This window comes from Ochotona princeps, chromosome 14 (assembly GCF_030435755.1).
Source record: "Ochotona princeps isolate mOchPri1 chromosome 14, mOchPri1.hap1, whole genome shotgun sequence".
Lineage (NCBI taxonomy): Eukaryota > Metazoa > Chordata > Mammalia > Lagomorpha > Ochotonidae > Ochotona > Ochotona princeps.
This window is the reverse complement of record NC_080845.1, coordinates 27078591-27094658: the sequence shown is the minus strand read 5'-3', so window position 1 is coordinate 27094658 and position 16068 is coordinate 27078591. Positions and strand designations below refer to the sequence as shown.

The 16068-nt window shown below is 39.7% G+C and overlaps 1 protein-coding gene across 2 annotated transcripts in view; it reads right to left on the bottom strand.

Annotated features, from left to right (window-relative positions):
• ERP44 (endoplasmic reticulum protein 44) overlaps positions 1 to 16068 on the bottom strand; it is a 94725-nt gene that overhangs the window by 32707 nt on the left and 45950 nt on the right. Inside the window, exons 1-3 of one of the 2 annotated variants that reach the window (XM_058672764.1) lie at positions 8084 to 8220; positions 3893 to 4077; positions 2630 to 2745 (exon numbers count right to left, since the gene is read on the bottom strand). In XM_058672764.1, the coding sequence (XP_058528747.1) occupies positions 2630 to 2745; positions 3893 to 4077; positions 8084 to 8090 (308 nt within the window). In that variant the 5' untranslated portion in view covers positions 8091 to 8220. Of the gene's footprint in view, positions 1 to 2629; positions 2746 to 3892; positions 4078 to 8083; positions 8221 to 16068 lie in introns of those variants that run through there. The other variant, XM_004580955.3, reaches the window with a different exon arrangement.

Sequence of the window (16068 nt, the reverse complement as noted above, 5' to 3'; positions counted from 1 at the left end):
TTCCACTGGTGAGGACTAGAGCCGGATTGGTGGCAGTGGGCTGGGCTGGACATGGCTACAGCCTCCACTGGCGCAGGATTTGACTGGCTCGGGGGATCAGCACACTGAACTAGACTCCAGCACCCACTGGTACTTGTAAGAGCAGGGTGAACATAGCACAGGCAGGGAGGGCTAGGTCTTTGATGACCACTGAACCAGTTGAAAGCTGTGTCTGGGCGTGGATCAGGTATTGCTGAGGTGCAACATCCAACAGTAAGAACCAAAATGGGTATGGGTATGGGCCAGTTGAGCAAGACCACTGTTCCTGCCAGGACAGGAGGCAGACAAAGTTAACCTGGGCCACTGGTATGCACAAGAACGGCCACTGGGAGGAGACCCAACAGAGGAGCACAAGAAATTTATCAGGACACAGTCCCTGCAGGTGAGTGCAAGGCAAGGAGCAGTCCAGACCAGGCCAGATTATAGTACCTGCTGGCATACATGTGGGTCAGGTCTGGGGACAGACCTCACTGGAACCATTCATAACATTCACTGGAAGATCTGAGAACCAGGACAAGGTACGTGAAGAGCCAGGTCAGGCTGCAACACCAGCCAGTTCACATTAGGGATGGGACATGGATCAGGTTGGGCTGAGATAAGCTGCAGCACCCACCAGCAGGAACTGGAACTGGGGGCAGACTAAACTGAGCCAGGTTGTACAATGATAGTGGATGCTTAAGTGAGGCGAGTCAGGTCAGCTGGGGTCAGTGGGTGCAGGATTCGTGAGGCCCGGGGGTCAGGAGGAAGTGGGGCACATGTTGCCTGGCCTGGATCCTGGGGCCTGCCAGCAATGTGGGTGCTAGGTTTGTGAGTCCCAGGGGTGGAAGATCTGGGGGGGCTCGGGTCACTGGCTTGGGTCCTTGGACCTGCCTGCGAGGTGGGTGCGGGGTTCATGAGCCCTGGGGGTGGGAGATCCAGCAGGGCTCAGGTCTCCTGGCCCAGGTACTAGGGTCTGCCTAAGAGGTGGGTGCCAGGATCATGATCCCTGGAACTGAGGATCTGGTGGGTCTTGGGTGGCCTGGTCCAGGTCCTTGGACTCATCTGCAAGAATATGCTCTCTTCAGTGAAACAGTTGGAGCAGTGGACACAGACCCTGATGCACAAAGAGAGTATGGCAGCCCATTTGGTGCCATAGCAGAGGAAGGAGAACAGAGCAAATTGGACAACTACCTCAGCCAAATGATGACAGCAAAAATCTGGGTGAATGAAAACCTGAGGTTGACTATTTCAGCCAATGGACACTGGGAGGATTGCATCATCCTTGGATTGGCAAAATCCACAGCATTTCAGAACTATCCAAACCGCTTGGGCAGAAACCTCGGGATATGCACACACCAGGACCCTGGGTTGATATTGGGTGGCAGTTGCCCATCCCTGGGTAGTAGGACATTTGGGAAGTTGGGTGTGCCTTCCCCCTTTGTCTCTCCCCTTCCCCTAGAAACAAAAAGAAGAAATAGCAAATTTGGAAATAATGATTTTATCCACTTAGCCCTAACCCTCAATCCTTCCCACCCTGATCAACCATGTAATTATCATGAAAAAAAAAAGAGAGATGATAGAGCTCCAAAGATAAAAGGTGGGTTGAGAAAGAAACATGTTTTTAGAAGGAAAGCAATTCATGAAAAGGATCAGCTTGAAAACAAAACAGTAATAACAACTGATGGCTCAAAGCTCTAGAAGAATTTGAAGAAATGGTTAGAAGGATACTAGACAAAACCTATACGAAAGAACTATTCTTTTTCTTAAAGACAAGGTGTGTCGCTTTAGTGTGTTACTCCCACCTCATGGCTTAATGCTTGTCCTGGTACAGTGTCAATTAATGAGCTGAATAACTGGACACATGAATTCATTGTTAATTTGTCCATTTTTTTCTAACATAATGAAATACAATAGGCTATAGAAGGAAAACAAACATGCTGGACTCTATGCTTGGTATATGCTTGCAATGAAAGAATCTCAACTGATTTTGAACTATGGTAATTCAGCAAGATGGAGGAATCCACCATGGGGGTGGGAGGGTTTAGGGAGGGGTGAGGGGAATCCTAGTGCATATGGGACTGTGTCACATAATGCAATGTAATTAATAAAATAATAATAATAATAATAATAATAATAATACATAACAAAAGAACAAAGCAAAAAAATTACAAGTGAAGGATAAAGGAGGAGGAGCCAGCTTTGTGCGGTACAACTGATTAAACCACCACTTGTGATGCTGGCAGCCCATTCAGAATGCCTGCTGGAGTTCCAGATGCCCTCTTCTCATCCAGCTGCCTGTTAATCTACCTGGGAAAGCAGCACGAGGTGACCCAAGTACTTCAGTTCCTGCCATCCGCTTGGAAAACTTTAATGGAGTTCCCAGCTTCTGGGTTTGGTCTGGCCCACCCTTAGGTATCATGGCCATTTGGGAAGTGAATCAGTGAACTGAAGATCTATCTTTCTCTAGTCACTCTGCATTTCAAATAAATAAAAGCAAAAAGAATGGCTGGTAACTTTGAGACGACCAAGATAATCTTCAGAAAGGTCATTTTCAGGAATTTAACATGACAGCCAAACAAACTCAAAGCATACTGTCAATTAAGACACTTACCCAAATGCAGAAAGGAAGGCACAGTCATCATGCAAAATACTTGCTACTCTTTCAAATACTCTATAGTTGTCTGAATCCTTTTGCTCAAAATATCCAATGATATTTCTTTTGCTGCGCTGTAAAATAAGGTATGTAATTATTTTGCAAATAAACAGTTTTATAAACACATTATTTATTACAGTACCCAAACAGCTCCATTTGCTATTCAGCTACCTCCAAAATGTTTATCATTTAACACCTATTTTAAAACTTGTAAAGATGACACTCAGTTGAAACGATTTGAATTACAGTAAAATAAAACTATATTTCCTTCCAGCATTTCATTTTAAATTTTCAAAAAAAAAAAATAAACAATCAGTGAGTCTTTTCCTGAATAAGGAAATTAATTATAAACTGTGTCAAAACATCACATTAACTCATATGGGTCTCTTATTCACCTACATGTGTGAGCCAGAAATGTCAAGACCCTATTTTCTGCATAGGTCACTTCTCAGAATTGTGGTTGCAACAAGCATCACTGAGCGAGGTAAGAATCTGCTTGCTGTGAAAAAGTGAGCTCCCCAGGCCCAGTGTCTGCCACAGCCTACTCTAATTGCAGGCACCCAACGTGGCCCCATGTGCTGCCTCGTTAGGACTTAAAGTAAGTGAGAGCAAACATGCCCACAGTGCTTCCTGTGATGTGAGCAATGAAGCTCTTTGTCTCTGACCCATGAGTTTACTTTTTCTGATAGCATCCATGAAATGATAACTGGTTAGTGTTAACTTCTCAGTAGCACAAAACGAAATCCCAAGCCTGACATGACAATAAGTGATTGTGCTAAAGCTGAAATTCAACTGTTTTTGCGTTTGCTGTTGTTTGTATGACTAGGTATACAAAGAAAGGACATTTCCAAGTTTACTGGTAAGAGAGACAGATTTTAAGACACTAGAACTGACATACAGAATTGCCATAGGGAGACAGGAGAGCTGAAAGGTCAAGGAAGCTTTGGGTGCAGATGCTTGACTGTAACTTCTTCCTCTATGTATTCATGATTTTCCTTGCCCTCAATTAACTCAAATTAGCGCAACTTTATAAAAAAGTTCAGTAAAATATTAGCAATTCCCTTGAGAATCAGTTCAAGAAAAGTTCAAATCCTACAGTGCCAAAAGTGCCAAATCCATAGAATGCCCAGATTGCCTGCTTGCATTAGACAGATTCTAATTAATTACTACATTAATTAAACAAGCAATATTCATTTGATTTAGCAAAAGATGACAACTTACATCAATAGAGGTGATTTCTGCTAAGTTCTGAACTTCTTGAACTGGGTCACTTTTTTGCTGTCTGATGTAATCTGCAAGTGCTTTCACGGATCGCTGTCCTCGGTATTCTCTCTTCATCATCATTCCATTACGGAACAACTTGAGAGTCGGGTATTTGCTTATTCTGTATCTCTGGGCTATATCAGCTAAAATAATGGAAAAAATTAACTTTATCCTCACAGATAACCAGAGTGTTCCCATTAAGCAGTCCAAAAATCTTACAATTACTAAATAAGACATTTTGGTCTATGTCATTCTTTTAGCAGTGAGAAAGGAAAACAAAAATTAACTATGATTTCCATTTATATTGTTTAAAAGACCAAATTTTAGACTCACACAGTATAAGTTTAAATCCTAAATTTGACAATTACTGGTTGTGAAACTGTAAATTACATGAGCTCCTGCTTTTTAATCTATTTACAGATGGACAATTTTTACCACATACAATTGTTTTAAACAAAAACAATAATACTGATTATGTGTGTGTGTGTGTGTGTGTGTGTGTGTGTGTGTATAAATAGCACTAGGGTAGGAATTTGGCACAGCAGTTAAAATACTGCTTGAACACATTATCCCATATAGAAGTGCCCAGGTTCAAATCCTAGATCTAATTCTAGCTTCCTACCAATGTGCACGTAGAAGGCAGCCAGCGATAGCTAAAGTAATTGTGTTCCTGCACCCACATTAGAGACCCAAATTGAACCCCAGATTCACTGCTTCAGTCTGGGACAGCCTTGGGTGTTGCAGGCATTTGGAGAGTCAAATCAAGGAATGGAAGATCTCTCGTCTCTAACTCTCTCTCTGTCCCCTGCCTTTCAAACAAGTTTTAAAAAGTAGTAATAGTTATGCCTTGTAGGGTTTAACACAAATCAAAATGTATGATGAAGACAATAGCAGCATATAATCTGGGAGAGCAGGGATAAACATAAAGTAAACTAAATGAAGTATACTAAGTTCTTTGCCCAACCCAGGAAGAGGCTAAAGACTTATATTTTGATCAGTCAAGCTTACATTTTGTTCTCTGTTGGATAAGCAATAGAAGAATATTAAAGGTATATTACAGGCAGATAGAATATGGGTTCTCAGAGGGGACTGAAAAAAATGTCTATGTTATGAATATTACATAATACTTTAGTAAACTCCATGGAGAAGTTCAAGGAGAAATCATGATTGGTTATGAAAATCCTTTAAACAGATACAAGCAGAAAAAGATCAACGATTGTAAATGAGACTGAAAAAATTCCTTATTTATGAAATCACAGAAATCTGAAATAACATTAAGATATCTTAGTTTACACATAGGATATCTTAATTGATACTCTGAAACCAGGCAGATTTATATATCAGAATTCAGAGTATCTTCTAGAAGCAGATTCAGAGTGGATATATTCAAACTCCTGGATTCAGCCTAGCCAACCTTAGGCTTTGCTGGCATTTAGGACATGAAATAGTGGATAGAAGTTCTCTCTCTCTCTCTTTTTCCCTCTTTTTTAAAGCAATGCTTGCATGTTGTTACAGAAAAATTTTCAAGATATAGTAGAAAGTAAAAATAACAGCTGAACAGTATGTAAAGTTAAGATGTTTCATCTAAGAAAAACAGAGAAGAAATTTGAGGATTAAATACAGATATGTATGTATACACAAACACATGTGCTTGCTTGTATGCGCCCCTATTAACAAGTACCCTGCCCTGAGGAAAAAAAAAAAAACAATAGGAGAAGCTAGAAATGAATTCAGGATTTCCCTAACTATACTTTGCTTTTTGTAATTTTGATTTGGGAACCATGGAAATATTCAACATAAAATTATAATATAATAGAACATTATAATTAGATATAAAGTTGAAAAACTTAGTACTAGCATTATACTAAAATTAAGCTCATTATATATTATGAATAAATTACATGAGAAATTATGGTAATGTCATTGAGAACCAAGAATTTCAGCATAAGGTAAAATGCATAAAACTGAAAAAAAGCTTCATGACAATTCTTCGGGCAAAGATTTTTTGGATAAGACCTTACAAGCACGGGCAGCAAATGTAACAACAAATGTGACTGCATAAAAATTAAAAAGCTTCTGCATAACAAAGGCAATAACAGAATAGATGAATTCTCGTGAAGAAATTATATAGAGAATTGGGGGGAGGATATTTGCAAACTATACATGTAACAACAATGAGCTAATATTCAAAATATGAAGGAACTCAAACAACTAGATACCAAAGCAACCAAATAATCCAATTAAAAATGGGCTAAAGTTCTGAATGGATATTCTGTGAAGAGTATCTACATGGCTGTTGTCTCTCTCGGCATGAGTGTGGACTGGGTCTGGGTTGTGCCAGACTAGACTGGACCCTAGCACCCTTTAGAGCTCATGAGAACCAGGATGGGTGTAGGATGGGCCAGGCTAGGTCTCTATTACTACTGAGGCATGTGGGAGCTGTGTCTGGGTGTGGACCAGGCTTGGCTGAGCTGAAACATCCAACAGTAAGAACTGGAATGAGTAGGGGCCAGTAGGAAAGGTCTCCGTCCCTGCTAGGACGGAAGATGGAACAAGTAGGGCTGGCCCATGGACCCACCAGTATGCTCAAGATCTGGCATTGGGAGAGGTTCTAATGAAGGAGCTTGGGGAACTCCTTTGCTGGGGCATAGCCCCTACAGGTGAGAGAAAGAACCAAGACAAGGAGCAGCCCAGACCAGGCCAGGGAACGTAGGTACCCACTTGCAAATGATTGGCTCAGATCTGGGGTGAGCCAGGCTAGGCTAGTTCATATCATCCACTGGTAAATTCTAGAGCCAGAATGGTGTGTGGGTCAGGCTGGGATGATAGTTGAGATGGTGCAGACCAGGCCGGACAGGGCTACAACACCTGTTGGCCTCATGTGAGCTGGATCGGGGGAGACCAGACTGGGTTGACTATTCCTACCGGTACATGAATAAGTCAGAATGGGTGTAGATTGGATAGGCTTTGCCACAGCATCAACTGGCAGAGGCTGGCACAGGGTGGGGGAGGGCAAATATTGTCAAGTTAAACTGCAGAACCACCTGGAGAGTGCAAAATCTGGAAGTGGGAGTGGGCCCAGTAGAGAAATACTGTGCACCTCCCTCTTGGGAGCTTCTTCTGGGTCTCCCACATAGGTGTAGGATCCCAAGGCTGTCCTCTACTACTTTCCCAGGCCACAAGCAGGGAGCTGGGTGGGAAATGGAGCAAACTGGGACATAAACCAGCACCCATATGGGATCGCAGCTCTTGCAAAGGGAGAATTACACAACTGAGCCAGCATACCACTCCATGGATGCATTAATCTTGTATACTGGTTTTTTTTTAAGCTGTATGTATTTAGTTAAGATTTTTTGATGATATTTACATTGTTGATAAGGGTGGGATGAGTTGAGGACCTGGGGAAAATAGGCGAGACCACTGTCTCCAAATTTTCTTTTTCTCCTACCTGCATCTGCCAGTAGTGAAGGAAATAAAGGCAGAAGCCACACCCAGCCTCTCAACTGCCTTAGTACCCCAGAATGGGGAACAGCCACCTGATGTCATCCCCAGGTCCCTAATGTGGAGCATGCTCTGAGGGTTCTTAGTTCTGAAATGCTGTCAATCTCATTGATCCAAAGATAAGGAAACCATTTCAAGGTTCTCCGGCTTACATAATCCACTCCAGAGTCTCCATTTGCCCAGATATTTTGCTGCCAATGCTTGGCTGGGGTAATTGTCCAATTTGTTCTGCTTTCCTTCCTCTGCAGGCCCCAATAAACTGTCATATCCCCCATGTGCATCTGGGATACTGTTCTTTTATATATTTGTTCTACATATTTACTACATACAGTTGCATATTTATAATACATGTTTGCATATTATATCATATATATTTTATATATTTGTTCTTCTTGGCTTATTTTCTCCCTTATTTTGATCTTTGTTTTTCTGTTAATCTTGGGATTATTTTGCTGTTTGTTTTTTTTCAGATGCACGATTAGTTGTTAGCCTGGTGCCTTTCTAGTTTCTTGATGCAGGCACTGCTTGCAATGAACTTTCCACTTAGCATTGGCTTGACTGTGTCTTACAAGCTTTGATAATGTTATACTGTTTTCATCTGTTTCAATAATTTTTAAAATTTCCTCTTTGATTTCTTCCATAACTCACTGTTCATTTAGCAGCACATTGTTCAGTTTCCAAACATCTGAATATCTTCTGGGTTATTCTGACTTGTTGGTCTCCAGTTTTGCTATGAAATCAATTCTTTTAAATTCCCTGAGGCTTGTTTTCTGGGCTATAACGTGATCAATACCTGTTTTCATCTGTAGGGTGAAAGGTTCTGTAAATAACAATTAAGCCTATTTGTTCAATTGTCTGGGTGAATGCTGCTGTTCCCTGGCTGAGTTTCTGTCTCCTCCACCTGGCCATAGAATTTAGTGGGGTATTAAGGTTCCCCACTATTATAGTATTGGAGGCTTTACCTCCCTTGAAGTCTGTTAATATTTGTTTCAACTAGCTAGGTGCCCTGGCATACTCAGCTGTAACCAGACAGTTACAAATCAAAACTACCAAATAACATTTTGCCCCAAAACTGACAAAAGACAAATAATAATAAAGAGCCTAAAAGCTAAAACTAGGTATCAATCTCTGAAGATGAAATATTCCTGTGAGATCTCCATGAATAAGGCTATTGCCTAATTTGCCAGTAAAAACTAGTAAATTCTTTTTTAAAGATCTAAATGATATGAGCGAGATTCAAAAGGAAAGAAACCAGTTTAATAAGAAACATCTATTTTCCATTTGTAGCCTACAGACAGTTGGAAAATTGACAGGGTAATGAGCAACACAATGCTTCTAATTTTTACACTTGGTGAATTAGTTGATAATGAAAAAGCAATGTGTTAATGGCAAAACTGCAGGAAATAATAATAGAATAAACAAGGCTATAGACTGGACTACAGAGGCTCTTAAAGGCTAAGAGAAGGAATTTGAGTTTTACCCTGTTGGTGACAAGTAGTCACTGAGTGATAAAATAATCACTTGAAGGTAGAGGAGAAGCAGACTAGTAAGGAAACTACAGCAATATCTGACAGAGATGACAAGCATCTGTTTACAACTTTAAACACGACAATCACAAAGCTGCCTTAAAATCCTGGTTATAAAGCAAAAAAGACTAACTGATTTTTAAAGAGTACTAAAAGATTAGATATTCACTTGCTTCATTCTTAAATAACATCATAGCAGCAGGTATGCTGTGTAATGAAGCAGCTTTCAATTATGAAATAGTAAAAACCTTAAAATTATATTGATCAATAATCTCAGACAGAAAGGAATTTAAGCGTTGGGCAGTGATTTTAAGATAATTACAATGTGACATTTTGACAATATAACAAAGAACTTATGGGAGTATAAAAGTGTTTTTTTCATTAATTGGGTAAATCAAAAGCTAAAATGGGTGTCAAAGGAATTATAAACTTCAGAAGGTTGAGAGTCAGCTGATTGGAAAATTAGTGTGTGTTTTTGCTTCAATAGTCATTTACTTTTCCTTGATGGGTCCTGCCACCCTGCTTCACTAAAGCCCAGTAGGGTTCCAAAAGACAGAAGTGTCTCACTGCCTTGTCTTAGCGATGTTCCTCCCTTCCATGATTATGCATGGCAGGCAGTACAGAGAGGCAGATGATTTCAAAAGAAAGGTCTTACAGTTCTTGCCTTCCAAGAGAAGCAACGGCTACTATGTACCTCTTCCCATTCCCAAGCAACCTTCATCCACAAGACCAGGCACACACACACTCTCTCACACACACCAAAATAACAAAAATTTAAGCAAAAAGCTTTTTAATTTCCAAGGAAGGTTCAAACTACATTGGAAGACAGATAGGCAAGAGTAACTCAAGTGTATGGCCTAATCCAAGGACCATTACAAAGTACTTTCCTAAAAATGCACTTGGGAGCCTCAAAATTCTGCATTAGTCAGAAATTAACACAGGAATGCCTTTTGCTTAGTGTCATACGATGGACCGCCACTGGAGGTCAGCAGAGAACCTAGTCCTACCAGGGGTAAACAACCAAGACCTCTCATAATACCCCAGAAAGATGAATTCCATTTCCCAAGTCCCTAAGTGAAGACTGCGCAAGATGAGATGAAGTGCCATCATGATCCAGTTAGAACAAGGAAATGAAGTGTGAGTGAGCATGTGTGTACACATGCCCCTGTGAGTATGCACTGGGGTATATGGATGTGTACAGAAATTGGAAGAGACAACAAAAATCACCTGTAATGCAACCATTACTGGGGGAAAAATATTAACATTTTGGTCTATATTCTGGGATTCTGGGTAATTAGCAACGGTATATTTCAATTGAGGAAAAAACAAAACAAAATAAAACTCTTAGTTCAACCAAACATCAAAGTGGCAGAATGAGTTTCACTAGCCTGCACAGCACTAAAAAGAACATTATCAATATTCTTTGTGGCAATGGTCACTTTCCAACTGAGTCAATTTTTATGTTTTCCACACAATATTGAATCATAGGTACTTCAAATAGACTTATGTCATTATTTCACAACAGTACAGTAAAATATTTTCTGTCATGTTTTACCAAATCTAATTCATTCTTGATAATGACAGTTTTATGAACAAGTGAATAAAACAGAAAACTGAACTACACAAATGTTTTCTTATCACAGTTTTTATACCTGTCATAAGAACTGTTTTATTCATTTTTTACATATTTCAAAATTATACTATTTTCATTAAAAGGAATATACATTTGTTTTTATAACTGTGACAAATTTTCATCTGGAGTCTGATTCACATCACTTTCCAGTCTAGCTCCCTGCTAATGCACCTGGGGAACAGGAGAAGATGGCCCAGGTCCTTAGTCCCTTGACCCACATGGGAGACCTGGAAAAAATCTCATGGCTCATGGCTCTTGGCTCTGGCCTGGCCCAGCCCTAGCTAATGTGGCCATCGAGGGAGCAAACTAGCAGATGGAAGATGTCTCTCTATATAACTTTACTTTAAAAAAAAAGAAAAAAAAACACTTTATTAAAAAAATTCCCAAAGTAGCACAATATACAAGGTTTCTAACAGAGACAGACTTCAGAACTAAATTCAAACATGTCACACTTCAACTTAATCTTGTAACATTATGAAAGAAAACAATTAAAGAAAAAAATTTTAAATTGATTTTATTTTTATTGGAAAGTCAGATATACGGAGAGAAGGAGAGACAGAAAGATCCTCTGTCCGTTGATTCACTCCCCAAAAGAAAAAATATTAAAAGCAAGTATATGCTGATTTGTATATTTTTCAACATTGATTTCTTTCAAGAAACTGCACTAGGCTTTATCAAATCTTTTGGCATGTACAGATGGGAGAAGTTGGCTCTCCTTACTTTACCCACCGAAGCAATATTAGATTCCCCAATATTAAGCCTTCTTTCTATCACAGGCATGAATTGTACACGGTATCAGCAGAATAGTCACCAAAGGCATATGCATTTTTCATTATGTCTGGTTAAGGTAGAAGTGCCAATGCCCAGGATAAGACACCTTAAGAGAGAAGGTAGCATTAGGGTCCCCCCACCCCAGAAAGAGCCTCCAGTGTCAGACATTTTCACAAGAAGCTTTCCATGAGAAACTTGGGACAGCCACACAACCAACATGGATCATTTTCCAAAACCCATAGTAGTTCTAAACACTGCTCAAAATATCAGTAAAGGTTTGTTCAAAGAAATTGTAACTTCAATGGTTTGTGGCTGGCCTTGTGCGCATAATGGGCATAATGGGTAAAACTGCAGCCTGTGTCACCACATATTCAACATATAGGTGCCAATTCTAGTCCCAGGTGCTCCACTTCCAATCCAGGTATCTGCTAGAGGCAAGAGAAAAACAGCAGAAGATGACTCTAGTGTTTAGGCCTCTGCTACACACTTGGGAGATTTAAGTTCTCTGGTGTTGACTCTTCAAATCTAAATTTCATAAAACTGAAAACTTAAAATTTTACAGAAAAGATGAAGGACTAATTCAATGGACCTGTATACCCTCACCCAGAAGCGACCATTTACTCAACTATGGCTATCACATGTCTTTTCCTCACCACACACACACAGTCAGTACAGACGCAAATTCAGAAATTTTTTTAACTGAATTGCCCAACTATATACAAAGTAGAAAGTAGAGGGTTTCTGGTCCTAAGTCAAAAAATTCTACTTCAGTAGATGGCTTGGCCACATATCACAGAAATAACAACACCTATAAGATCCTACATTTTGTTTACAGAATGATCCATTAGAGATTATTCATACAGATTATTCTCCAATTCACAGCAAGAAGTTTTCAGTTGATTTTATACACTAATGGGAAAATTTTCATTTTCTATGAGTAATCTCATTTAAATCACGTTGTACCTGGAAATTGTATTGCTAGCTAGTGAACACTGCACTAGTCGTGTAATTCTCCTGGGCTAGTCGTGTAATCTTGGTGGCCCACCCAGTCTCTGCATCTTGCAGGGTCTTCATCTGTAAACAAAATGCTCCAGCTCCCTCACACGCCCTATGTTTTATCCTACTTCAGAAATTTCACACCTTGGGGGGATTCAAGATGGCTGAATAGGGTACAGTCACACTACCTTAAACATACACTGTGATACAAAAAGAACAAAAAAAAGGATTACAGTTCTAGGGGTCTGACTGATGCCTGAAATTCTCAGCAAAGTGTATTAAAAAAAAATAGGAGCACTCCAGGAGACAAGAGGGGGAAGGCAGAGACACCTCTGCAGTGAGCTGTGCAAGTACAATCAGCTGCCAGCTATAAGCCACCATAGTACCACATCAAGGAAGGAGAAAATTGCTGTGTGGTGTTTTATCCAAGAGTGAATTTCAGTCATCCACTGACTTCTACTTCAGCCTGGAGAGCCGAATGTGGAAGCTCCATTGCTTTCCTTTCCTCCCCGACTTGTGCACTGTGCACAGTATCACACCCAGCAGTGAGAAGCTGCAAGCATGCCTGTTATGCTCCTGTGAGCATCATAGTCGAGAGTCAGGATGACCCCAAAAGAAAAGGACAGATCTCTGCACCCTGCAACTGTGGGACTTTCTAGGCCTTAGTCAAAAGTACACAGGGTGATTCACCTGTGCTTCTGGGCGCTAACACCAAAAACAGGCCCTACCCTAAAATAACCTGTTTCCACAATGGGAGATCCGGGTAATGATCTCACTATATCCTGCTACACAGGCCTATGACAGTTTGCTCTAACTTTCTTGGTACCACTGATACCTACCTGGTGGACACAGGAAGAACTACCTGTATCGCCCCTCTCTGGACTACACCTTGTGAAGTAAAATCTCCTATATACACTGTAGACACCATGTAGGACTAGAACTGGGGTCAGGTCACATCGTGTAGTCCTAGGACTAACACTGTTCACCTTTGCAGCTACAGCACCACTTGAATACTCCTTGCAGGACCCAAGGAAGGGTTCATCCATAAAACACTGTCCCAGGCTACAGCAGCTGGTGCCTCAACCCACCACACTGCTCGGGCTTCCAACAGGATGAGGGGGCAGTCAACTTTGTCTCCCTCAGTGCCAAGAGGTAGCCCTGGCTATCACATTCACCAGGGAGACTGACACTAAACTCTGTAAACTACAGATAGACCTCCATTGTCTTATTCATCTCAAAGTAGTACTTAAATCCCTACAGACTACAGCAGACTGGATCACAGATCAAGACAAAAGAAACCAATCTGAGATTACTTCCTGGGCTCACCCAAAAGCAAAGCCCTTGCCATCCACATGGGAGACCCAAAAGAAGCGGGTCTGGGACACCAGTGGCATAACAGGTTAGTTCTCTACCTAAAAGTGCTGGCATATCATACAGGTGCCAGTTTGTATCCCGGCTGTTCCACTTCTCAATCCAGCTTCCTGCTTATGGCCTTCTGAGAATGCAGTGGAGGATGGCCCAAGTCCTTGGGTCCCTGTACCCACATGGGAGACCTAGAAGAAGCTCCTGGCTCCCAGTTCAGACTGTCCCAGCTCTGGCTATTGTGGCCATTTGTGGAGTAAGCAAGTGGATGGAAAATATCTCTTTCCTTCTCTGTCTCTGTAACTCTGCCTTTCAAATAAAAAATTTTTTTTAAATACAACTGAGAGCTTTAACAGCAAGATAGATCAAGTAAAAGAATTTCTGACTCCAAGGACAAGAATCTTGAAATAGCTCCATCAGACAAAAATAGAAAGAATTAAAAGAAATAGAGAAAGTCTATGAAAATACAGGATACCATTAACCAACCAAATATTTGTACTACAGTTATTCCTGAAAAAAAAGAAAAAAGGAAAAAGGTATTGGAAACCTGCCAAGTGAAGTAATAGTTGAAAATTTCCCAGGTTTTAAAAGAGACATGGGCATTCAGATACAAGACATTAAAAGAATCCTGAGCAGATTTAAGGCTTACTGTGATCAAATTGTCAAAAGACAAAGACAAGCAAATAATCCTACAGACAATGAGCTACATAAAAAGGAAAATCAAATAGACTAACATCAGACTTCTCAGTGGAAACACTACAGGCCTGAAGAGAGCGAGGTGACATATTCTAGTCTTAAATAAGAAAAAATTTCCAACCAAAAATATTACATCCAATGAAGGTATTCTTTAAAATTGAAGGAGAAATAAGGTATTTTCAGATAAACAAAAATAAAGAATTCACTACCATCAAATCAGCCTTACAAGAAATTCTTTGGAAGTAAACATGAAAACACATGTTACCACCAAATTGACTAACACATCAGGTAAAATCATTATACAACAAAGATGACAAGGTCTCAGTTTTTATCTATCAATACTAACCTGGAATGTAAATGGATTAAATTTACCAAGCAAAAGACTTAGGATGGCTGGAATTTCATTGCTACAACTTACAAGAAATTAACTTCACAAGGAAGCACAAAGACTAAAAGTGAAGGGTTGGAAATGAAATGCCAGGAAAATAAAACCAAAAGCAAGCTGGCATAGATACCCTGATACAAGACAAAACAGACTTTAAATCAAAAACTATAAAAAAGAAAGAAAAAGGGGGAAACAAGGGCATTATATTTTGACACAAGATTCAATTCAACAAGATATAACAGTCAAAGACAAATGTATCTAAACCAGATCACCCAGATATATACAGAGAATACTATTAGACCTAAAGGGAGAGACAGACTCCAACACAACAGCAGTGAGTTCAACAACCCACTCTTATCAGTGAATACATTATCCAGATAGAAAAGCAATAAAGATACACTGGAGTTGAAACATAACTAATCAGGAAACAGACCTAAAAGACATTTATAGGACACTCCACCCAACAGCTATAGAACACACATTCTTCTCACCAGCACATCTTCTGGGATAGTTCATATATTAGGCCACAAATTAAGATGAAGAAAATTTAAAGAATGCAATTATGCCATGAGTCTCCTCAGACAATTAAAGAATAAAACTACAAGTCAATAAGAACAAGAATAGAACACTCATAAACACTTAGAATTTAAACAGCATGCTACTGCATGGCTGACAAGTCATGGAAGAAATTAAAAAGGAAATCCATAACTTACAATAAGTGAAAATAAAAACATCAAAGTATGTGCGATACAGCAAAAGCAGCCTTAGCATGGAACTTCAGAGCATTAAGTGCTCACATTAAAAGCAGAAATGTCTCAAAAATATGAAGATGCAGAAATAGGTGAAATTGAAACTAAAAAAATACAAATGATCAACAAAACAAAAAGTTGGTTTACTGAAAAGACAAAATAGATAAATCTCTAGCCAGACTTACAAAGAAAAAAAGTGGAAACCTCAAATAAATGAAATTAGAGATGGAAAAAGAAACTACAATCAATACAACTGAAACGCAAAGGACCAATAGTAATGAAGAACTACAAACTAGTAAACTGGAAACCCTCAAAGAAATAGATAAATTACTGGATTTATACAACCTACCAAGAACAAATCAGGAAGATACAGAGAACCTAAAAAGATTCATAACAAGAGATGAGATTGAAGCAATGAGACTAAAGTAATCAAAAGCCTTCCTTCAAGGAAAATTTTGGGATCTGATGGCTTTGCCACTAAATTCTATAAAATATTCAAAGAGGAAGTAATCCAA